At 40.7% G+C, this 25,762-nt stretch overlaps 2 protein-coding genes across 2 annotated transcripts in view; one reads left to right on the top strand and one right to left on the bottom strand.

Annotated features, from left to right (window-relative positions):
• The first annotated feature begins 6,512 nt into the window (after positions 1-6,512).
• On the top strand, positions 6,513-16,309 carry LOC113153545 (prolyl endopeptidase-like). The gene is made up of 15 exons (XM_026347224.1): positions 6,513-6,703; positions 8,741-8,815; positions 8,893-9,026; positions 9,118-9,248; positions 9,363-9,572; positions 9,657-9,778; positions 9,891-9,996; positions 10,517-10,708; positions 12,039-12,236; positions 12,597-12,700; positions 13,471-13,607; positions 14,234-14,328; positions 14,471-14,602; positions 15,267-15,423; positions 15,663-16,309. The coding sequence occupies exons 1-15, from the start codon at positions 6,662-6,664 to the stop codon at positions 15,955-15,957; spliced, it is 2,130 nt and encodes a 709-aa protein (XP_026203009.1). The 5' UTR covers positions 6,513-6,661; the 3' UTR covers positions 15,958-16,309.
• A 42-nt stretch (positions 16,310-16,351) lies between these two features.
• LOC113153544 (ephrin type-A receptor 7) overlaps positions 16,352-25,762 on the bottom strand; it is a 128,207-nt gene continuing 118,796 nt past the window's right edge. Inside the window, exons 17-18 of the mRNA XM_026347223.1 lie at positions 25,387-25,551; positions 16,352-24,118 (exon numbers count right to left, since the gene is read on the bottom strand). Of these exons, the coding sequence (XP_026203008.1) occupies positions 24,004-24,118; positions 25,387-25,551 (280 nt within the window). The 3' untranslated portion in view covers positions 16,352-24,003. The remainder of the gene's footprint in view (positions 24,119-25,386; positions 25,552-25,762) is intronic.

Raw genomic sequence — 25,762 nt, 5'->3', positions numbered from 1 at the left:
AACATCCGTCCTCGTCCAAATAATTCTGAACCTGTTTAACCTGCTTATTGTGCTTCAAGGGATACTGTAAATTCCCTGGAAGACGTCTTTGTGTGTCAAAGACAACTAAATGACAGATAAGAACTGCTTCAAAGCTCAAGGCAAACTCGTTTGCATATGAGCAGGTATCACGAATAGTAACAATATATCAAAGGGATCAGCACACACAGCAGTGAAATGTGTAATTTAGTATAGTAATCCATGGAGGAACTGAACTCCAGGGACCTCAGTCTCTTTGTTATTAAGCAAGATTAAATATAAACAGATTTAAATCCTCCTTTCTTCCATTTGTGTGATTTGTGCAAATGTTTATCTCCACCACCTCTTCCCTCTTATTTGACTCTCATTTCTTTGAAAGCACGCCAGTTTCAGGAGAGGTTACTACTTTTATCTGTTAGGGTTACTCACTCTTTGCAGGTATCCACAAAGCTAAAAGTGGCAGCAGTCCAATCCCTGTTTCACTAAAGGTTATACATTAATAAAACCTGGATAAAATGGATTCATGTGAAAACTCCCACAGTGCATTAACATAATCTGCAACCTATTTTTCTCAGTAAAGCAAAGACAAGGGCACTGGTGGACAGAGCAGTTCTCAAAATGCACAACATGTATTTGTGGACTTGAAATGAGTCAAATACTTTATCTTATTTGAGTATTTTAAAACGTATTACCACACTGTAGCATGGTGATGAAGACAGATATATAAAACATATTCGCCCTTAAGCCAAAGCATGACTTTTATTGCCTAATAACCATTACATCATACAACTAAAACAAGTTGCTAGTGCTGATTGCACCTGTGTCTTTCAAGCTGCAGTTCATCAGTGACTCAAAGTTGTAATGAAAAACTGACGCAGCAAAATGAATACACAAGTATTCTGTTTATGACACACATCACAGTCGGTCAGAGCAGAAGAAACCAGTACAGTGTGATTAAAGATGATTAAATGATTTTTTTTTTAAAATCTGACACACTTTCAGCTCACTGCAGGCCTGTTTATCCTTATAAGGTTAACACAAAGTGAGAGCTCACACTTTCTCACTATCATTTAAAGCATAAGCCAGAGTTTCTCAGAGGCTTACTGTGACAGACCAAAATAACCTCTCATTTTCACACCTCCTCTAGGTTGCATGCCATCACAAAAGAGGAAGGAAGGAGACGGACAAGCCAGAGGCCTCAACAAACAACATCCTTATCTACATCATCACCATCATCATCATCATCGGTCTGTTTACCATGCATACAGTAACATTCAACTAAATGAGGGCCGGTATAAGGTACTTTACACCTCTAATTTAATCTTAGACCAGAGTCTTTTTAAATAGGTGTTTATTATTATTCTTTTTTTATTCAGTCACCTCAATTATACACAGAACTATTGGCCTCCGGTTTGCTAAAATAGAAGTAAACTCTTATATTTTGTGCACTCGCTTTGTAGGCTGTTTGCAATCCACACTTTACATCCACTGCAAATGAAGCTTTATTTCTGTATATCTATTCGTGACCCTAATAAAACAATGAGGATAATGCAGTGCTCATCATAATGTCACTAAAGGAACATTGATGGTATCTTTATATGGGCTCAGTGTCCGGTCAGTGCCATTACCACATCTTATTTTTTCTCAGTATTGTCACTCATCTTGCTCTTACTGGTAACTCTTGTTCTGTGGTGGAGTCTATATGGTGTCAAAGTCTCTTCTTCTTTTTCTGCAAAGATGACAAGTCATATCTCTCGCCTATGGTACACATGAAGAGAGATATTTGTGGTAATAAAAAAAAAAGCCCAACAAAAGGATGTATGTGATGCATCTCAAATTTGGTGCTTTGATTCTCTCAGTTTAGACATGTGAATGTTCACACCTAGAGTGCGTCATGTAGTTGTAGAAGAGGAACACACCGATGGTGCAGCACGGTGCCGGTTGGGCCTACCGTTTGCAAACGTTACTTCTCTCCGAAAACTGTTCTTCCTTTGTGCCTCACCTGACTGGGCTGTACTGATTTTCAGACCTCGGCTTTCAAATGTCGTTTGTAAGTTTAGATTACAATCTCTTGTCACATTTATCTGTTGTGAGTCACACACACACAAAAAACAACACTGTACCCTAAACAAACAAATGCGATGCATGTCGTGCCTTTGCTTGACATTCAGTGCCGGACATGCAGGTTCACATCACCAGCATACATGCATGCATGCTGGAATGAACGCCGACTGTATTCTCTAATTCGTTACATTCACCAGCAAGAGGTATAACTTCCTTTTAATATACGTTGAGCTGAAAATAAAACAACTGCAGCAGCGATGGAAGAAGCACTGTATTAAGCTGCATGTATAATCTATATCTGCGTTAAGTTACGACACCCAGTGTACTACAAACGCAGCAGCATCCAACACATGTTGGCTACTTTGTCATTTATAATACATCCACAATCTCCATCCCATTCAATTACTAGAGGGGTCTAGTATCTTTATCTCAATACCCGTCTGAATTAATGGGACTTGTCATGTTCTACAACACATGTGGTTAATAAGTAGCTGGTCCAATTCCCCAAAGTGGAACACTGGGAGGCTACAGAGGGTGTTGGGAGACTTAAAGATGCTGCGATGGGGAGAATAGGGATAAGACAGGGGTGATGTAAGGGTTTAGCAAAGTCGGCATGCTTTTGGCTTGTGGTCAACAGGTGGGCCCATGTACTACTGCCCCCTCCTCAATCTCACAGACCACCAGCTAAAGAGAAAGACTTTAGCCGAGATCTGTCTGGCAGACACAGAAGGGGATTTCAGCACCAAATCCAGCAGATCAATAAAAATGTCTGCTAATTAGGCTGGCTAGAAAAGGAGGAGGGGCGACGGGATGAGAGTGACACAGAACAGAAAGCCATCAGAGCAGCCAGTGCTGATTTACAAGTCTAGACAGACCTGGAACATCCCCAGGCCTAGTGTGGAAATCGGGTAAAGTACACAAGGTGACACCACACCTTGCTCTTTAGGTCAATCCAATGTAGTGTTGCTGCAAACAAGGCCTGCCTCACTCCCTACCACGCCATCACTCTCTTGCCCGGGCTGAGGCGACCTCTCATGCTACAGCGATCAGTTTCTCTGACCCCAATCCTTTCTTTTCCTCCTCCCACCTTTTCTTTGCCCTCCTCCTTTTTCCCTGCCCCTCCCCCTTCCTTCTCCTGGACATCACCACTTTGACCTAAATCTCCTCATTTAATCTTCTTCTTCTCGTCTTTTGGATAACAATCAACCCCCTAATTGTCTTAATCTCACTGGTCTTTTATTGTCCCCGGGGCATCGTGCGCAGTGCAGAACAAAAACATTAAGCACAGATCAATACTTGGCATCAGACCACAACTACCACCGTGGTTTTTATCGATTACCACACGCTGCGCCGCTTATGGGTTTAATTAAAATGAAAGGAGGGTGGGGTGTGTCAGTTTTAAAAGACACACAAAAATAATATTTGAACAGACATATTGTATGTTTGGGATAATGTTTGGGCTGTAAGAAATAACAGGCACAATGGGCACAATTGTGACAGTGACGCTGTGACAGTGACGCTCATAACCCAAATCATAGAGTTATCACTCAGCCTTTTTTATTGGGAGAAAAATGCAACAAAGCGTTGAACAGCAGTGTGAGTTGAGGCGAATGATAATAAACGTCACACAGATTATGAGAAAAATATCTACATCTGTGGATTAAACCCAACTCGAAAGCAGCAGCATAAGCCAGCAACTGTAAACACCTTCTTCAAATCTCCCCTCAAGCCTCTTGCTTTACTCTCTAAATAAAATGAAGTTATACATTGTTGATTTCAAAAATGAGAAGCTTATGGAGCAGAATTCCCAGTTACATTACAGCAGCTTTGAGGCCTGAGCCAAACATATTAGCTTCAGAGCAGTGATAAGTCCAGGATCAAGCTAAGGTTAGGAGGTTATTTGTGTGTGATTTTAAAATGACAACTGGGATGATAATCATAACACCCGGAACAATAACGGATTATCTGTTTCAGTGGCTGCACTCTGCACCATCTGTTGACGAGCTGGGCAGGCGCTGCATAATATTCACTTGCACGTGTATGCTTTTGTATGTGTTTACGTAAACGGGCGCATGTTATTTTTACTCTTATTTTTCATTCACGACAAACTATAAGTGGGTTTTAGTGCCTTTGCTTGGTTCAGACCTTTTTATAATCTATCGTTAAATTTGCAGGTACACATCTTCATTCACAAACTTAATCACAATCCTTTTCCTTTACTCATGATCAACAGCCCAGCTCCCCCGTCCTCCTGTCCTCCTGTCCTCTATCCCAGTGGGTGAGTCTGGAGATTCGTGGCAGTCAGATGACAGTGTCTGACTCTGCTTTGCTGTAATCTGACATGGCTAATCTGATCTCTCTGTCTTCGCAGACTGGCAAACTACCTGGGTCTCCAGCCAATTAGGGCCCATCTGCACAGCACGCCATGCAGGCCAGGCCAAAAGGAGCCTCCGACGGGGCCCAGCTAGCCCAGCCAGCCCAGCCTGGCTGCTGCAAAGCTCAGAGATGGCTCAGGCTGTCTGGGCCCCCCAAATACCTGCTTCCATAACAGCCCATCTGCCTGTGGCTTGGCCTGGTCCACTTTCATCCCCAACAGCCCTGGAGATTAAGGATCCTCTGCAGACTTTACTGCCAATTAAGGCACTTGTTGCAATACAGTTGTTAGGTAATCACCAAATCCATGATACAAGAGAAGTATTTTACTGTCAGCATTTTAAACACTATTATTAGACAATGACCTATTCAGCATTGTCTCACGTCTTCTAGTTTAATATGACAAAGAGCGATGATTTAACTCTTAATCATGTTCTTCTTTGTCAGTATAGACTAAAATCATTATATACACACACAACCACTAAGACAGAGAGGTAACTGCACTTAAACCATGTCATAGGCCTTCTAACTAGCTTATTTTCTCATTAAGCCAGTCTCACTTAATCACCTTAGCTAAATTAGTTTGAAATTAGCCCTCTTTCTAACTCCCTGTCCTCCATCTTTCCCCTCCTTTCCTCCCCAGTCGTTTTCACAGCTTTGTGGATTAGACAGATTACACGTCTGAAACTTTGTTTTTGTTCTTCTCTCTTTTTCTGTCTCAGTCCCAGTCTCTCCATCTTAGGGGGGTGTGTGTGTGTGTGTGTGTGGGGGGGGGGGTGTTAATCCAAGATACACACTGTTTCAAAGTGTTTGTTTGTTGCCTTGAAATCTGTTACAGCTAAATTCACAATACAACAAATGGATCCAGTTAAAGTGAAGCAAGGGCGTGGGTTTGTATGCATAAAGCTAACGTCATTTACCTCTTGGATAAATTGGGGAATGAGTGAAGTTTAGCTATCCTGCTGCACTGTACAGGGTTTTCACATGAAACTATATTCAGTGACATTGAGACTGAACATTGAGGTGTGGCCAATTTTGAAAATTGGGAATATTCTCTTATAGCGGAACACATGAAGCTTGTAGTTTCACTTGTACCTGTAGTTGAAGCAGCCAGTTTCACAATGCAAGCTGTGACTCATTTTGCTTTCAGGTGATTGCACTATTAGTGGTGATTCATTTTCCCGTACGAAAACCATACGTCCTGGAAGAAGGACAAGAAGTGAAAAAGAAAATGTGATTCATCAGAATAAGCCCCTCTCTTCCATCGCTCCGTGCTTCAGACACTCAGATGCCTATTGTTGATACTATTAACAGGGAATGCAGCTGTCAATCATAAGCAGCATTAAAAAGATCGGGCCTGTCGCTCTCTAGGTTCATCAGTGTGACTTGGCACTCATGACCCTGTCACCAGATGCTCTTCCTTTTTGCTGTTCTGACCACACCTAACAAGACCTGTTGATTGTTCCGTGCTCTGTCCCAGTTATCTACTTATCACTATTCGGCCCTTATCTATGTTGCTCAGATCCCTATCCTTTACGCTTCCAACTTGTCAACGTCAAGACAGTTCACTTGCTGCTTAATGTATCCCGCCTCTTAGGAGGCATCAGTGTAATGAGAAATCATTTTATGTTCTGTTATATTCACTTCAACTGGCAGTGGTTTTAATGCTGCGGCCGATCAGTGCACCCATGTGATTCATGATATGATATCTTTATTTATTAATTTGAGTTTTCATTAACAAATCACAGTAAAAGAACAGAAACAAAGCCCAGTGTAACAGTAATAGACTGTTTTGTTCAGCAGTACTGTGTTTTTACAGTACTGTACAGTATTTGTTGGAGTGATTGAGACACTTTTTGTCACACGTGTTTCTGGAGCAAAAGGTTTTTTTTTTTTAAATTGAGCAAAAGGTCCCGTGATAAATGCAGATATGCGCTCCATCACACGTACTCCTCACTCGGGACACACTTGTGTGCGTCTGCTGCCACTCGCCCTGGATGACGCACCATTTCCTGTATGAAGAACGAGCCTGTGCGCTTCTTGCAAACGTGCCCGTGTCGTGTGGAAAATGCTTTCACTTTCACTTCGCAGCCTGTTGGTTTGGCTAAGACGCTGCGTTCACGACCATTAAAAAAAGAGAGAGGTAGAGAAACCAAACAAACAAAGTAGTGACACAGAGGGGACTCGGAAAAAGGAAACTCCCACCATGGCGTTTAAGTATCCAGTTGCGCGAAGAGATGAAAGCAAGGTCAGTGCCAAAGTCCTGCTGTACTCTTTTTCTCTCTCGGCCTGTCACCCTGGTGCAGGAGCTCAGACAGGAAAAGCGAGACCAGGAAGAGGCAGACAGAATGGGTGGAGGCAAATGGCGACTGAACGAAGAATCAAAAGCCAACAGAGAGCTGGTGACTCGAGTGAAATGCGGTAACGTCACCCAAAACGGTGCTGCGCATTGACGCGCTTGAGGTAAAGTTCAAAGAAGACTCCGGCGGATCTTACCGTGAAGCCCGAGACCCAAGCCCCATCTTTTGTCACTGCAGCACGTTGCTGAATCACTTTAAAGCTGAAAGCTGCAGCAGCTTGAGTCAGTCTGAGTTCACCAGGGACCACCGCTGCCCTGCTGTGCTCCTGTGCTTGGTGTGCGCAGGGGGTTTTCTCCTGACATGATGGTTTCAAGTAGAGAAACGCACTAGTCTGTTTTAATAATTGTGAAATACCTACTCAATCAAGTCTGTTGTACCTTTTCTTTTAATTCCATCTGATTCTTCACATTAGTGTAAAACGGTTTATTATAACTTTTTAAAGGTCTGAACATGACCTGTTTAGATTTATAACATGCCAGATACAAGTGCATCAGGTGTTTGTCTTAAGGTCCCACAGAAGATTCACCTGCTGGTCTGCCACCAAAGCGCATCAAATCAAGTACTTGTTAAAAGGTCGTCATTGTGATGGCAAGGAGTGAGGAGATTTATAGTTACTAGAAAAAGTAAGGGACACTTTCTAGGTTATAATGATGATTTCATTTAGCTTCATGGTACCGTTTTTACTCCACACAGTCTTCCCTCCCAAAAACATTGCAGCACACTGCAAGTTTGGAGTCCCAGTCGAGCCCAGATCTCAATCTAAAATCGGATTCTGTTTATGACTTTAAGCAAGCTGCTAGAACCAAATGTCCTAAGTTCTGTTAGGAGGAATGGTCCAGAATTCTTGTTGAGGTCTAATCCACAGTGACAGGAAGCACCCGCTTGAGGCTTAAGGTGCTGCCAAGGGTGGTTCAGCCATGTATTAACAAACCCTTTCACTTATTTTTTCCACAATCACTTTGTATGTTTAATGGGTGTGTTCGACAAAGACATGAAAGATCAGGATGGTTTGATTCATCACCTTAGAAGTATTGTGTTTGTTGTTTTTTGTGACTATGGTGAAGATCAGATAAACATATCGTGAGCAACTTATGCAGAGAACCAGGAAATTGAAAATAGTTTCATTAGTTCAATAGTTCATTTACTTTTTCTTGCCACAGTAGATTATTTTTCAAATATTACTCCCCACTATAGTCTCAAATGTAGAAAACAGCCTGAACTTACTCTTTAAATAATAAATTAGCCAAGCTACTGTGAAATTCTTAAATATTAATATTAGTACTTAGTAATTAGTACTTCTTGGGAAGTTGTGTACAGCTCTTGTTCTAATAATCCAAATGTCCTGAAGAAATGTCATTCACGAGTACAGAAATGTGTCTATTTCACCACAAGTTTCAGCAGCTTGGGCAGCGAGCTGGTCACCGATGTTTAGATGGAAAATGTGCTGGGCCTTATTTCTGAGAAGTGCTAATAAACCAAGACTATTAGCAGTTCTTAAGCATGTTAATATCTAACCTTAATGTTATACAAAAAGTTGTTACAAGTGTTTTTAGGTTAATAGAAAACCACTGGCGAATGACTGCTCAGTACAATTACTGGAAACAAGAACACTGGCCAAATGCCTCCAATGAAACCAATGGTTGGTGTGTGTTGTTGTGTGTCTCTGTGTTTTGAACCTTCAGTTTTGCCCATTAGTTCATTAAGGTCCGGGTTTCAAAAATAGCAGCAGGCCAATAAATCAATTCTACAACTGACAGTTCCAAGTGAAGATGCTCTTAAGTTCCAAATAAATTTGTTTTGTGGAGGAAGTCGAACCACATTATTGCACAAGATAATCATAGCTGTCAAGAAAATCAAGTTTGTATGCCAAAAATTTATCACACTCGCATGTTTCTTCCTGTTCAACTGGTATGTCTTTGCAACAGGTAGATGACTTCCATGGAACTAAGATCTTTGATCCTTACGCATGGCTGGAAGACCCGGACAGTGCAGAAACAATGGTATCTGATGAATTTCTGCAGAGATGTGAAAACTCTCCACATTTACATTCCTACTCACGCTACTTTTTGTGTCTAAGGCCTTTGTTGAAGAGCAGAACAAGGTGACCATGCCATACCTGGAGCAATGTGCCGTCCGGGCTCAGTTCCACCAGCGCCTCACCGACCTGTATGACTATCCCAAATATAGCTGCCCTTACAAAAGAGGAAAGAGGTACTACTTCAATTAGAGGGACTAACTTGAATTGCAGGTCTGAAGTCACAAAATAACTTGCAGTGACTTTATTTCCTGTTTTTATTATCAGGTATTTCTACTTTCACAACAAAGGCCTCCAGAACCAGAATGTGCTGTATGTGCAGGACTCTCTGGATGGACCCGCCACCGTCTTCTTTGATCCGAATAAACTCTCTGAAGATGGCACTGTGGCACTACAGAGTGAGTCAGACTGCACAGTATTGTGCCCATACACATATACATAGACTGTAAAACCAGTTTTACAGTGCTGACACCCTCTTCTCTTTTCTTTGCCTTACCTCTTTCTCTATCCAGTGGGCCGTCTGTCGGAGGAGTGTGAATATTTTGCATACGGTTTGAGCAGTAGTGGCTCAGACTGGGTAACAGTGCATTTCATGAAGGCTGACGATCTATCCCAACTTGACGATTTACTGGAGAGGGTTAAATTTAGCTGCCTGGCCTGGACTCATGATGCAAAAGGCGTCTTTTATAACTGCTTCCCCCGTCAGGAAGGAAAAACAGATGGTTAGGATGACACACTGTTCATACAATCACCAGTACATTTTCATATTTACAAATGTATTAAAGACATAACCTCTCTTGCTAAAGGCACAGAGACGACAAGCAACCTGAATCAAAAGCTCTTCTACCATGTTATTGGCACCAAACAATCTGAAGACATTCTGGTTGCTGAGTTCCCCGACCATCCAAAGTGGCACAGCTCAGTAACTGTGAGTCTGCAGTTAGACCACTTATTATGATCACAGACTAGCAATGAAGGTTCACTAAAGCTCAACCTAAACACTTGCCTTCCTCTCTCCTTTCTTTCCTTCATTTTTTTAGATATCAGATGATGGAAGATACGCTGTTTTGTCCATCACTGAAGGCTGTGAGCCTGTAAACCAGCTTTGGTACTGTGACCTTCAGCAGCTCCCCAACGGTATCACAGGTTTGTATTTTGGCATTTACTCCCATTCAATTGTGCGAACCAGTTTGGGCCTTGTTTCTTTCCTATTGTTTTACTTTATTCCCTTTAATTTCATGTATTATGGCTATGTATTATATTAGTACGGTATGTGTTAATGTGACATTGTGCTGAAAAATGTTAGATCCTGCATAACAAACACGGACCATCAAAAGCAACAGAAGCATATCTGCATTGCTGACTTACAAGCTGCAGTAGATCAGCAGAAGAGTAACTCATGTTGGTGTCAGTGAGTCACCAGTTACTTCACCAGCTGTTGAGATTTCAAAATTAACTTTTGCTATTTTTGTATATAAAAAAAATACTTAAAAAAAAAAAACAGGATTTCTGACACTTTTGGAGTTGTTTTTTGCTGGCCTACATAATTTAGGAGGACTGGGGTTATTTGGCTGGGCTAAAGATGTACTGTTAAAAAACATCACATTTAATAATATTAGTATTAGTAGTAGTTGTATTTTATCATTTTATCTATCTTCATCTGCAGGTCTGCTGCCATGGGTCAAACTTGTGGACACCTTTAAAGCCCAGTACTCTTACGTGACCAACGAGGGGACTGTATTCACTTTCCGTTCCAACATGGATGCTCCTCGCTACTGTCTGATCAACATTGACATCCAGAAACCTGACAAACAGCACTGGACTACCCTTATACCACAACATGACAAGGATGTCCTGGGTGAGGTGCACAGAATACACACAATATGTTGGAGTTCATCAGAGAGCTGTTGTGTTAATGAGTTGCTTTACAAGGCTGTGTTGGCATGACAGCTGTTGGCTTGTGTCGGAGAGTGTCAAAACTCCACCAAGCTTTAGAAATGCGTAAAGGGCTTATACGTGGAATTGCAGTTCCACAATTCAACCCTTGAAATCTTGCAAAACACCTTTTCACTGAATTTCTGTCCCAATGTTTCGATGACAGTGCAACCACAGCTATTGGGAAGTTCTGTGTTGGTGGTTAAAGACCTTCGTCAGAGGGAACTTGGTTCAAAAAGTGAAACTTTGTCCATAAGCACTTTGTCTTAATTTAATTTTGTGTGTGTGTGTGTGTGTGCGTGTGTGTGGGAGACAATGACGGTAACTGTATCTAGACATCAATGAAACTTACAGCTGTGTTTGTGTATGTTTCCTCTTAGAAGAAAACACAAAAAAAATACAAGTTGTGTTAAGTGAAACAATTGACGCAGTGACTACTGAAACTCTGTAACAAGTGTTTAGAGAGATAGATATTGATAACATAGTAAAACACAGCTGTAATAATGTCTTCATAGGAGAAGTTAGAATTGCTGACAAATACTTTACTTGATTAAGAGTTTAGAAATGTCCTGCAACTGAACTGCAGACCACAATTTCAAAAGGTGGAGAAACATTTATTAAATGTTATAGTACTGCTCATAAATGCTGGTTAAGGAGTTAATGACTGTCCCTGTTAGAGTTTAAAAATATTAAATAGGAATTTTGTAGATGTATAAATGAGTTTTTTCAGTTAGTGGTGTTTAAATGCGTTAACAAAACATGAACTGTCAGTGACAGCTAAACACCTAAGAAGTGAGTCCTCTTAGTGGGAGATCTGGGCACCACACTGTTATCCCATTGATATAAAGTCATTGACTCAACAGTCTCTTAACACACAGAGGCAAGATGCCACAAATAGATTGTAGGTCACTGTGTTTAGGAAGCACAGGGGAAAAGAAGGCAGCTCCTGGAGCACGACTGCCATCTGCTGAACAGTGATCTGCCTGCAGGACCACGTATACCAGTCCATGATCTGCTGCCTGTTGATGAGATCAGGCTAGATCAGGTTACAATAAAACTAAATCTGTGCTGTCGGGTTCAGTCCACAGCTGTTAAAATTCTTAAGATGACTATTATCAAGAGGCAAATCAGCAAAGAGGAAGCTGGTATCAGTCATATCATGCAAGAAAGATGGTGAGCTCTCTCTTGAACAGTGTTAAACAGTCACATACTTTCTCATTTACTTTTTTCCACTTCTTTACGTCCTGCTTCAGGCTTTGTGTCCTGTGTGAACCAACGTCATCTGCTGGTTAACTATGTCCACGACGTGAAGGATATCCTGCAGTTGTATGACTTGCACACCGGCCAGCTGGTCAGGGATCTGCCGCTCGACGTAGGCACAGTGTCTGGTGTGAGCTGCAAGAAGAAGCACTCAGAATTCTTCTACAAGTTCACGTCCTTCACTACACCAGGTAATTCTGTTATTTCATACTTTATGCTTTGTCTCACAATTACCATTAATGCATGCAAAAACTCAGTGCTGTCAGATTTCTATTTTTTTTTTTTACATCTTTTCAGTGAAAAACCCAGATATAATCAGTTTACTGTCGTAAGTCCTAAAGAATAGCATCAGAGAAAGAAGCTGTGAACCAGTGAATTTAGATGAATGAAATAATCACTTCTAAAAAAACGCAATGCAACTGTAACTTCTGGTTAAGTCATTCAAAATGTAGTTTGTGCTACATCATCATCATGGTTCCACTAAATATAATCAATATGGTAAAATATCTATATGTCTCCGCCCTATGTGGCCATTGTTCTGTGACACCCAGGTATCATTTACCACTGTGATCTGAGTGACTTGAACCCAGAGCCCAAAGTGTTCAGAGAGGTGCAAGTAAAAGGCATCAACCAAGAGGACTACCAGACAACCCAGGTAACGTCCTCCTGTTGTAAATCCTTCAGTTATTACCACTAATGTTTGAGCCTGGGTTCAGGGGGGTTTGCTTTACGGGAGAGGAATGAATTTAGTTCACTAACACATTTCTTCAGAGGAAGAGTGATGTCAGACTTCAGAGCCAGAATGTAAGCTGCTTCTTAATACAGGTAGTACATCAGATCAAGCAGCTACTTTTGAACCGGAGATACATTTGAGTGTATAAGCAGCAGAATGATGACTAATGCTTCTGATTCTTTGAATGAATACAGCTCATTGTGTAAAACAGTAATAACTTCATGTCCATTTACCTATCTGGCACATTATTATCCAGTGCGTCATAAGTTCAAGTATTAGTTTTGTTCCGTTGTGTATTTTTCACATTTTGTCATCAACAAACATTTCTGGTCGTAGTTTTCATTCACAGGATGAGTACCAATACCCTTTCATACATTCTGTAGATCACATATGTCTCTAGTCAAACTTCCCCATTACTTTTTTTTTTTTTTTTTTGTACTGTCCATACCATCTTCCAGTCGTCATATAGTGATTCAGGTTTCCCAGAACTGTATTCATTATAGTTGAGGAAGTGGTTAATGGTATGTGTGTGTCTGTGTGTGGGGGGGTTGGGTGTGCGTGGGTGTGGGTGTGTGCATGAACAACGCATGTTGGAAGTTGGAAGTGTCGACAACAAAAGCAGTTATGTTGCAGCAATGCCCCGATGAGATGTTTTGAATAATGTAGGTGTTGTCCCCTTCCTACATTGGCAGGTGTTTTATCCCGCCAAAGATGGAACTAAGATCCCCATGTTCTTAGTTCACGCCAAGGGCATAAAGAAGGATGGGACTCATCCTGTTTTCCTTTATGGATACGGAGGCTTTGAGCATTCCATCCAGCCATACTACAAGTAAGCACAACTGATCTGTCCCAACTCGTACAACAGGGCCAACAATGCAGGTGCTCGTCAGAATAAATGATTGCAGCAGCAGATCATTATCCCTGCTAGTTAAATGTCTGTGAAGATTCTTAGTAATCCAGGTCATGGTTATCCCAAAGACGTCGTTCAGTGACAATTAACATGCTTCAAGATCTTCAGTAAGTCCACCTGCCACTGAATAGCACCATTGGAAATAACCATGACATGGATGCCTGAGAATGTTTACATACTGTTAAAGTTACATGCTTTGTGATGCACCTTTAAACTGGTGTGGAACTGTGAAATAAGTCTTTTGTTTCAGATATTTGAAACACTGAACAGCACCTTTGGGATTTCTGCTGGTTAGTTTTTTCTATGCAGCGTGTCCTTAAGGTAATGCTTGTGTGTTTAGGTAGTATGTCTAGCAATGATGTCACTGTTGATATGCAAATAAGTCATGGTGTAAGAATGAATGTCTTGTCAGTAAAGACTTCCCTAAATCTAAAGCCAGCTGTACATTGTACATTTAGGGAATTTCTGATTGAAGCACAAGAATGTTAGCGTATTGCTTGTTCTGTCCACCGTTGTAAACTTTGTAAATGACTGTGTTCTTTCAGTGTTGCTTACCTACTATTTGTGAGACATCTGGGAGGGATTCTAGCAGTGGCGAACATCAGAGGGGGTGGAGAGTATGGGCTCACCTGGCACAAAGGTACCATACAACAGATAAATTAAGAAAGACATGTTGCCAAATAGGGTGTCTGAGAGATTGTGTTGATATGAAAATATGAAATACAATTATTTTCATGATTTAATTTGGTGTTGACGCAGCCTATGCTACGATGTCTTTGTAGCTGGTACTTTGGGGAACAAGCAGAACTGCTTCGATGACTTCCAGTGTGCAGCTGAGTATCTGATCCAGGAAAAGTACACCACAGCCAGCCACATTGCTATAAATGGAGCCTCTAATGGAGGGCTGCTAGTGGGTAAGTGCAGGATCAGCTGTGTGTGTGTTTGTTCATTATGTCATTATGTATTTAGTGGGAAGTCAGTGATAAAGCCAGAGGGGGAGAGGGAGCAAGAGAAAGTGAAAGGGTTTTAAAGGCATTCCCTACAACAGTCCATTATGTGTGTTATGTGAAATTATGAATGTGGGGGAACCCTGCACTTAATTTTTTTTAATTGGTAATAGAGCTTTGCTTCTACTTCATCCCCAGTTTAACAGCTCAGCTCTCACTTGTATGCAATTTAACCCATTAAGCTGACAACGCAGACTGTGTACTGTAAATCCTCACGTTTCTGTAAAAAGATCCACCTCAACCTCAGAACTAAGATCTAGAACTAATGATCACAGTGGCTTGTGCAGTGCACTTCTTGATAGAGCTGTCATAACTGCTAATGTGAAATTTGTCAGTACAGAAGTAGTTATCTGCCTGGCATCAATTAATTTAGCTTTTAAATAGCACGTGAAACAGTACTTAGTCACATCATTTGCCAACGACTGGCTGCCAAATGCCATCACATTATGCCAACTAACGTCTTCTTCCCTGGCTGTGTATGAGTGATTATTACACTGAGAGTGTGTGCGTGTGTGTGTGTGTGTGTTCATGAACCGATTACATTTAACACTAATTCTAAATACGCACACAGGTGCATGCGTGAACCAACGTCCAGATCTGTTTGGCTGTGCTGTGGCAGAAGTGGGGGTGATGGATATGCTGAAGTTCCACAAATTTACCATCGGCCACGCCTGGACCACCGATTACGGCTGTTCTGATGACCCGGAGCAGTTCAAGTGGCTCATCAAGTAGGAAACACACTAACACAGTAGTTCTCTACACATGATGCTATGTTATAGTGGCATTCAAAACCTCATCTGTTGCTTCTGGCCTCTCTACTTTAAATACATTTTGTTTCAGGGATTCCAGTAATATCAAAAATCTATTTCCAATTTATTATTTATTTCAAATAAATCACTCCTACTTTCTCTCTGCTCTCTAATAGTATGTAAGAGTTTCCTCACATTCTTTCTCACCCTCTGTCCAGGTACTCTCCTCTCCATAATCTGCCTCAGCCACCCTACTCTGGTCCTCCCTACCCTGCTGTTCTTCTTCTGACAGCAGATCACGATGATCGTGTGGTGCCTCTGCACACCCTGAAGTATTGTGCTGCCTTGCAGTATGGGGTGGGCAGTAGCCCCATGCAGCGTCAGCCCCTGATGGTCAGGGTGGACACCCGTAGTGGGCACGGCGCAGGGAAACCCACCGCCAAGGCCATCTTGGAGGACACTCACATCTTTTCATTCATTGCTGAGACCCTGGGGCTCAGCTGGAAAGAGTGAGGAGATGAGGAAGGCACGTTGAAGGATACAGTTTACACAATTAAGGGTTTTTAAAGGCATACTTTTTATAAAAACTGTAGAAATAACCAATCAGTCTAGTAAGAAATTTGTGGATTTCAAGTAAAGGAAGAGTGGATTAGATGAAAGTGAAAATGAGAGGAGTGCAGTGGTATGATTAGAGCAATGTGAGGAGAACTAAAACTAACTAAATACAACATGCTAAAAATGTGAAACACTCAAAAGGGCTCTCCTGATACAACCTCTCTACTAGATTTGTGGATTATAGTCCACTCAGATGCACTAATTCTGACATTTCTTGAAAAATTTCAATAAAGTCTCTATTTGATGATGATGATGATTTATGTAATCTCTAATATCATAAGTAGCATTTTATATATAATACAGTTTATTTGAATAATAACTGTAGCTGTCTAAAGCTAAATTAGATTTACATATAAAAACTTACAAAGTAAAGTAATACAGTATTTGAGTAAATGTACTGCTTTGATCTATAGTATGCAGTTATTTTCTATACCACTAAGTGGCAGTATGGGACTGCAAAAACTCCCTTGACCCTGCACTAACACTTCAAGGTTTAATGCTCAGTGCTGCATTAGTTTTACTTTTGGCTGCTTTCACCAAATCAAATCATTGGCAGATAAATATGCTGTAAGACAGCAGAAGCAGAACACACAAGAATTAGGACTTATAAGAGGAATGGACTTGTCCAGTTGTGAAGATTGATGTGAGGGGAGAGAGTAGAGAGAAAGATGTATGGATAGATCTTCAGTGTATACGTGCAGAAAAGTCGAAAGATGGAGAGCAATGATCGACGGTACACATATGGCGAGACGGTGAGAGGCAAAAAGCAGAGAAGCGGAGAGAGGCTGGAAGTGCACTTATGGAGAGTCTCGGGAGGCGGCCAGACAGACGGGTGTTTAAACTGTCAGAGAGAGATGGAAACTCTCCACCGAGCAGCCACAGTGAGTGAGAGAAGTTGTCAGTTCGGTCACTCAAAGTTTAATCTCAGCTCAGTGTGAAGTTCTGATTTCGTCAGACTGAACCCTGGGCCTTATCTAAGCACTTCTTACTGGAGAGATAGGCTGGGAAAATGAGAGGGGAAAGCAGAGCAAGCAGCAGGCAGAGGATTTGCAGACAATGACTCTTTGCCACAGGGGCAAAGTGGTTGAATGAAGCAGGGAAAGACAAAGCCAGTAATAAGCTGGACATATGAGAGACAGAGAGAAGGGTTTAAGATCGTGCAGCAAAAAGGCTGTGATGCTCTTCTCCCAGGAGTGTCCCAGAGGATTGGACAGACTTTTGCTGCCTCGTTTCCTTCATTCACCCCCCCATTGCCTCTTGAGTGCACTCTTCCTCTGCACACACACACACACACACACACACACACACACACACACACACACACACTTTAACACATGTACAAGCACTCACATCTCATTTTCTCGGGAGAAACACAAGCTTTTACCTACAAAAACCTCGCCGTCTCACACTCACAGGTCCCCATCCTGTTCTCCGTTTGTTTACTCTACTCTTCCATAATGCAGGGATTAATTTCTCAAAGCCGATTTGAGCTGTGGCACGCTTCGGCAAAGAGCGGAGAGCAGAACTTTTGTGCTGGGGGAAGTTTCCCCTTCACACTAGCTTAGAGGTAGACTGCTTTCTCCTTTATGCCACTCGCTTTAATCTTCACACGGAGCAGAGGGAGAGAGGGATAGAGGGAGGACAGGAAGGGGAGAGTGCTCTCAGCACACAGCTGGGAATCACTAATGTCTTTACAGAGGTGTCGTCTGCTCTCCCATGTGCCTCTTTTTGCCTCTTCTGCTGCATTTCTTCCTCTTGCATGTCTGGACACTCTCTTTTGTATTTTTCTTCAAACTTTTTGATATTTGTTTTTCAACCGGACACATCTCACAATGTATAGTGCTGGGTCTGTAGGGATGCGAGTAAGACAGTTATAATTCATTATTTTTTAGATGTTACAAAAATGTAAATGAAAAATGTTCCTTAGGTCATATTTATTCTGATTCGTAAGTAGTGAAAATTCTGAAGGGTTCACAAACCTTCAAGCTCCACTGTATATTTAGCATTTTGAAGTTTTGCTTCACTCTCTTGCAAGAATCCTGCTTGTCTCCCTGTCCCAGTCTCATTTACTGTGAATAAACAGGCAAATCTGATTGAAGATTTACGCTCAACCCGTGAGAAGCATGATAAAACCCTGACTAACACAAAGCCCCTTGCCACTGATGAGTTACTGTGGGATATGATGTTTGCATACTAAGACATCACGCTCAAACTAATAGCATTTATTATACAATATCACAAGGGACTAGGAGGCAGATAGCAGTCGATTAGACCTGCTATTCGGTTCGTTTAGCATGTGTGCATATGGCTTGTGACCCAGAGCAGGCAGAAGTCAAGCATCAAGGCTATTAGGATTTCTTCATTCAAATTATGTCGATTAAACGATGCAATATATTTTTACAGCTACATTTTTGACATTCTTATATGTACCATATAGAGTGATTGCCCACAGCATGGCAATCACTTCACTTTTTAAGAAAAACAAGCATTTTAGTTCCTTATTCACAGGATCTTGATTAGCCTGACATGTAAATAAGCATAGTGTTTTTATCGTTACATCACATCTCGAATGCTAACTAGAAATCTACAATAAGCCTGTGATAATGATTTATCCAGATATTGTGTTACTAAAGTGCAAGTTCAAATGCTGCTTGGCTGCAGCATCTGAAGGCGGTGATGTTTGATTGTGTGAGAGCTTTAGAAAGCTGCAGCTAGAGATGGCTCAGAGATGAAATTCATTAAGTCTCAAACTCCAATCCTCAATTCTAATAAGACTGTAATATAAAAAGTATGGATCGCTACTGCAGCTGTTGAGATGAATAAAAAGATCTCATTCTGAGATGTATGATCATGGACTGTCAACACCCTTACCCTTACATTTGCACACACACTAACCCATGTGAAAAGGCACACAAGCGTATACCAGCACTTCTATACACCCACACCATGCCCACAGCTATCCCACGCAAAGGTAATTTGCATTTGCAAACATTTCCCATACGCTCAGTGCAGGTCTAAATGTAGGTGTTGCGTAATAAAGCAGTAAGCAATATAACCTCAGTCCCTAAGAGAGAGACTTAATAATTTCATGTTAGAGAAAAGAGAGTATGAGAGCTGTGAACCGCAGAAGCAGCCTTGTCGAGAGGTAACCAAAAGTTGGGTTGTGCTGTAAAGGGATAGACTGCATTAACCTTGTAACACATTGATAAGTACAGGAGACCCAGGTAGACTTATGCTTGGAGAAATGAGCGTGCTCTAAAGGCTATTGGTTCATTTTTTAAATAGAAGTAAAATTAAAGGGTAGATGGATAATTGGGAGAATTTGTCATTATCAGGCGAAGCAAATTGGTCCCAGGGGAAGGGAGAGCATAAGAGAGACTCATAAAACCACCATCGACTGCAATTTTCAGAGCTTCTCAAAAAACACCTGGAATAGAAACCTGGCCCCCTTTTACCAGACCTGGCAGTGATCCCACAGGGACATGTATTAGCTATCAGTATTTTGTCTGCTAGAAAATAATGGATTGCTTCTTCTGTCCAAATTAAGAACATTCCATATTTGGTACATTGTGAGGGCCATATGCATCACAAGACTGACAGGCAGGTTGCAGCAATGCGGGAATTGTACCGTGGTAGAGAAGTAACTGAGGCAGAAGATGATGCAATTAACCAGTCAGAATGAATTGTGAATTAGCTTATCCAACAAAAATTCAAAATGGAGCCATCAATTTAGAATCCGTGCCTACCCAGGCACCTTCTAATGGAGCATTTCTAGTTGCTTTTCACACAACTCTCAAAAGGCGTGTATCTCAACATCTGGACCAACAGAAGAAGCTGTGTAGTTTACTTGTTAGTGAACAAAATTGTGTTTACATGTAAATAAATACTGAGTACACTGCCAGAGTGAGGCAGCTGGAAACAGCTGTTTTTAAAAGGAATATTTACGTAAGGTGCAGAGGCCTATAATCACCGATTATTAGTATCGTCTTTCAATAGCAGGTTATGTTTGCTAATGCCAGTTTATTCATTTAAAGATAACTGATCATTAGAAAACTCTTTTGCAGTGATAGTAACACAGCTGAAGATATTTATAGTATAAATGAAAAATGAAACATTCACTCATTAATCTGCCGCTCAGTAGTTACCTGATTCTAACATGAGGGGAATTTGCTTATGCTAGTACTGGTAACCCCTATAAGATGCCCACATGTTTGTATCAGGAAAATATAATATGCACATTTCCGCTATGTGGCTTTCTTGTTGTCTGACCCGTAACCATTGATCTGCTGGCTTGCTGTGTTTTGTGTTGTTGCACTTGCTTGATGTGTTTTGATCTCAAAGCGTGCAAACCCATTTCAACAGAGATTTAGCTGTTAATAAATTTTGCATTTAGCAATAATAGCAAACTTTCTAAATAACATAACATAAAACAGAACTCGTAATACGTGCTCTGTTGTGCATGTTGCTTTCTGAATAGCTATGCTTTTGGGCTTGCTACTTCATTTTAAGTCAGGGTAAACGATTTGAGATGGCAAGTGAGCAAGAAGGAACGTTTTTTGAGGTAGTTAAGCTGTTTTGCAAGAGGTCGCCAAGAGGCACCTTAGGCAAAGTGCCCCCAGTTTTAGCAACTGAAAAATACTTGGACAAAGAAGAAGATAATGAGATAAGTAAGTAACTAAGATAATTATAAATGTTCTGTTTTCAATATCTGGTTGCAAATCATATCGTCAGTGCCCGAGGTCTGGAGCACATACTACGGTCATGATGCTGTTTCTTTTCTGGTGATGCTCCGTCATGCCTTCACGGCAGCTGCCTTCAGTTTCTGCTTGTTCCTGGTGGGATTTTGCCTTCAGCAAGGGAATTGAATGTTTATTAGAGTTCAGGTCAGGTCTATTATTTGGCCACTGCAGAACAATCAACTTCTTTACCTTAAAAATAAGGTGGGCTGCTTTTAGAGAATGTTTGGGGTCATTTTTCATCTGCACTGTGAAGCACAGCAGTGTTTTGACTGAAAAATGGCTAAATGGCTGCCATGTAGCAGTAAATTCATTTAATCTTCATTACTGACTTTGACACTGGTAAACCTGCCTCCTGGAGGGTGTTCTTAATCTGGACAGCCGGGAAAAGAAGGTTTTAGTCTTTCTGGTCTTTTGGTGTAGTGAGCTTGAGCTCGCCAGTGTGTTCTTCTACATAACGAAGTAGAACGTTGTACAACACCAAAGTCAGTCCCTTGATCTGAATCCAACTGAGCATTAATTGAATTTGCTGAAGACAAAACTAAAGGCAAAATACAGTTCCCCAAGAACAAGCAGGAACTGAAACTGGCTGCAGTGTAAGGCACCACAGAGCATCACCAGGGAAGAAAGTTGGCAATTAACAATGTCTGTGGGTTTCAGACTTCAAAAAGTTAAAGCTGCTGTCTAGGTTTAAAGGACATTTTCATTGTTTCATGAAGATATAACAGCCATTCTGGTGCAGTACGGAGACAAAATTTAGAAAAATGTGTTACTTTCCAAAGACCTATAGAGAGAAATACCAAAACAACCAATATATACATTTAAATATAAAAGTGTGAATTAAATTCTGTAATGGACACAGAAACTTCTGCTTGTATTGGAGATTTTTTAATAACACATTTCAATATTGCAACAGCCATCAGATTTTCTTCTAACAGGTAAAAATCATCAAAAACTAACAAAAAAAACAAACAAAACAAAAGTTTTTCTCAGTTTTATATTCCAAACACCGGTTTCTTGGCTATGGCCCTAAATTAAAACAAACAAAAAAACCCTTACACAGTGAGCAGATATTATATTCAACACATTGTTCTTCAAACAAATTATAAAAATAGATTCCGCATTTTCAAATACATATTTACAGTATTCAACATTTAAACATATAATGGTCACAGTAGTGGTAGGGGAGGTGTATAGAGGGGAAACAATCTGAATTTCATTCATCGTGGTGCGTTTGTGTCGTTGTAGTGTTGTGTGGACCATCAAGTGTTTTTTTTTTTCTTATTCTGTTTTTTCTCTATTTAGAGATGTTAACATGTGCATGATAACGTCTGTAAGGACATGAGTTTCTTTATTTGACAAAACTGTTACAGAGAGGCGAGTATTAGAATAAAGAACAAAAAACTAATTTTGTACCAAATACAAACAATTTACAATATTCCAGTTAAAGAGTGTTTACCTTGTATCGTCAAACAATATGGGAATCAGATAATGCCCCAGTAAACTTTGTCTCCTGTATTGAAAAAGCACAGAAAAGGCAAGGGGCAGATCACTTTACAGAGAGATTTCTGGGATTTAACTGGGGGAAAAAGTGCAACTACATCGTGTGGCAGAGCATGATATTAATAGCAACGTAAAATTAAACATAATAATCCAACAGGAAATAACACAGTAGACATTCTTTAATACTGTATCCATCCTGCAGCTCATACAATGTAATGTATACAACAAATCCAGTGTTAAAGAATACACAGATACTGTGTGCTAACAGTAAAAATCCTCCAATCTGTTCATGTATAAATTCAGTCAGTAATAAGTCAACAAAACAAGAAGACAACTGCTTTGCCTAACATTTTAAATACTATAAGTTAAATAAATCTTCCTAACCTCATTTTCAAGAGGTTTGTTTTACAGTTTGTAAACATAAATAAATATGGATAAATATCTGAGTCAGGCAATCTCCCAGAGGTGGCCTGAGTTCTATACAGATTCTTAAACATGATAGTGAGAGAGCCTTTGGAGGAGGAGGATTATGTTACCAAGATGACATCCAGTAAGCTAAAGGGAATATTGGATACACAAACAAAACAACGGGAGAGCATAGAAAAGCTGAAGATAAAGGGGATTCAAAAAATGGTAATGAGTAGTGACAAACACGGTGACATACAATAAAATAATGAACAATCAAAACAGACATTTTTCAACCCTTTGCTTTACAATTGTATCCTGCAGCATTTTACCATCACCAGCCCCAAAGGGAAAAAAGCAGGCCGATATTCCTGAAAATACAGCATATCATCATTCACAACTTACTGCAGCTCCTTTCATCTAGCGAGCACAGATAATATGCTGTATGTCGGACTAACCCCATTCATTTCTGTTTTATTTAGTTATTTATTTTGAGGATTCCTCCCGCTCTTCAAACCTCAAAATGGACCTTTGACATGTACGGTACGGCACCGTCTCCTTAAGCTGCTGCTCTGAAACCATAGTTTACATTACAGCCAGGTTCAATCTTCAGAAATCTTCTTCTGATGAGATCAGCTCTGACATATAGCGATGTGATTCTGTCTCCTTGTAGTATCAGTTTAAGTTTGATGGGAAATCAACGCTGCCAGTTCACAGGACAGTTATTTGATCAAAAGCCAGTGAAATAGTTTCTGCTCTTGATGCTATGTTGTTCTTTACTGAATCAATGTTGTGGTAAAGGGAAACTCCAACCAAAATGCAAATGTTTCTTTAAGCTCAAGTCCGTAACTGGTGTATTTGCAGCGTAGTGCATCTCTGCCTCTCCCACATTTCAGGTCAGCTTCAGACAGAGCCCGTCTTGCTACAGACAACTTTCCATTTGTCTTTAAGCACTGATCCATATCCAGCAAGATGGAGCTGACACAGTTATTGAAGGTCAAAGTGCAGTTAGAGGTCACCAAAAAAAGTCACATGACACCACTTCTCTGCTACCCTCCAATCATGATAGGAACACCGCTCACCTCTGAGGGGTGTTTGTAGAAAAAAGGAAGGAAGGAATCAAAGGAAGGCATGAGGACGTGTGGGAAGTCGGGCTAAATAGAGGAGTGCAGTTAGCTGAAAGATGTGCTCATCTTTCCTTCTGTCTGGAAGAGCTCTTTCTCCTCTTCTCCACCCCATCATCCATCTGCACATACTGCACTGTGGGTGTGCAGCAGCACGAGACTGGGTGTGTCGACTGTTAGACCTGCACACCGCGGCCGTGCATTTGGATGACCTGGGCTCTGAGGGTCTGAATGGCAGCCAGTATCAGCTTCTGGTGCTCCAGGGAAGTGATGCCAAGGCTCAGTACATCTCTATGGACACAGATCAAGATTTACCAAGAGTGGTTGGAAGCGCATGAAATGTATTGGACTGTATGTCATTGGCTTCTGATAAGTTTATGCTCTGGATTTCTGTTTTAAAGAGTAACTACTCAAATTGTGCTTGAGTCATTGCAGCAGAGCATTGAGGGAGTATCTGTTATAGGTGTGCTACTGTCAGACTTCTCTTTTCGCAAGTTTTGTGGCGTTTTCACAGTCACCAGAAACAGATTTATGGCCCTTTGAGAGAGTTACTCTGTGGAGAGTTAGCTGTGTTTCAAGGATTGTCAATACATGGCTGTAGCCCTACTGTTTATCATGGTTAACGTTATTAGTTGTACCCCCTAAATATCTTGCTGTTCTCAGTGTGTGCTGTGCAGCTCAGTGAAAGATTAATCTTGTTTATATGTGGTCTTTTTTTTTTTTAACTCTTATCTGGCTCGTTAATGCTAATCATCAGCAAGCAAATGTGGCAGCTGCTATCACTCAGAGGCTTCAAATGGTCAAAAGAGAACTCAGAGCCTATTATATGAGGTTAGAAATTGGCTCAACTGAAAACTGAGCAGACAAACTAAAAATTTGATCAGAAAAGCTATTTGTAAACGCACTTGTACTCTGTACTGCTGTCGAACTGGATTGCATTATGCACAGTGGTGCATCTGTTTTGCAGTTTTTTCTATTTAGCCCTAACTGATTAAATTGAGCTAGAAAAAAAACACTCATTCTTAAAACACAATCCAACTGCAGAACAAACTACAGGCTGGGTAGTTTAAAACGTCATTAAATAGCTTCGGTTAAAACCAAACACGATCGCCTTGATGAAAGGAGGATTCACTCCTGCGCTGCTGTTAGAACGCATTAGTTTTAGCTTGGTGTACCTGATAAATTGCAAACTGAATGCATATTGCATGTACCTTTCTTATTTCAGATTAAAGTTTTTCTTCTTATCAATTACTCTTCTTTTCTAAATGACTTGCTTGGTAATACAAACAGTTTCCTAAAACTCATAATGATGTTAAAAGTTCTCTCTCCTTCACTCACTCTAAATTAAGAAACTCATCATAAAATGTGTAATTTTTGCTTCACAAACCAGTTAACAAAGTGATTATTAATTGAAATACTGCTCTTTTTGCATTGCTACAGTCATTTTATGGTATGTGGCATAGTTTTAAAAGTTTTTTTACTTATTCGCGCAGTACCTACACTTGCTTTATAACACGAAATGCAACGTCTCAGACACAACCTTGTATAAATTTACTCACTGTACAGTCATTCGTGCCACAGACTCCAGGTAGCAGTATCCTGCAGCAGTGAAGTTGTCCTTGTATCGGCCCATGTCCACTGCGTCCAGCCACTCTCCTACTGAGTTAAAGGATGGGAAAGAAGGGAGAGGCCTTTCTGCTAGTGCAATGGATGAACTCAGGGTTCTAAAGAGGAACAAATGAGGGTGAGAAATAGAAAAATCACAGTAAAGTTAGTACAGTTAGGTCCAGAAGTATATAGACCACGATGTTGTGGTAAAGGGAAACTCGGACCAGGCAACAGTTAGTCAACATGATTGATTGGATTTCTGATTCTAAATGCCATAGTTTGTGAAACCTCTTAAAATAAAGCTGAAAGTCTCCACTTTGTTTTATT

Source organism: Anabas testudineus, chromosome 11, assembly GCF_900324465.2.
Source record: "Anabas testudineus chromosome 11, fAnaTes1.2, whole genome shotgun sequence".
Lineage (NCBI taxonomy): Eukaryota > Metazoa > Chordata > Actinopteri > Anabantiformes > Anabantidae > Anabas > Anabas testudineus.
The sequence above is the reverse complement of the archived record's forward strand: the minus strand, read 5'-3'. Positions and strand labels throughout refer to the sequence as shown.

Bases quoted from the DNA above. Each gene is read 5' to 3' on its own strand.
- LOC113153545 (XM_026347224.1), top strand. From the start codon at position 6,662: ATGGCGTTTAAGTATCCAGTTGCGCGAAGAGATGAAAGCAAG. The intron at 9,573-9,656 runs GTTAGGATGACA...CTCTTGCTAAAG, and splicing joins TCAGGAAGGAAAAACAGATG to GCACAGAGACGACAAGCAAC. The intron at 15,424-15,662 runs GTAGGAAACACA...CCCTCTGTCCAG, and splicing joins CAGTTCAAGTGGCTCATCAA to GTACTCTCCTCTCCATAATC.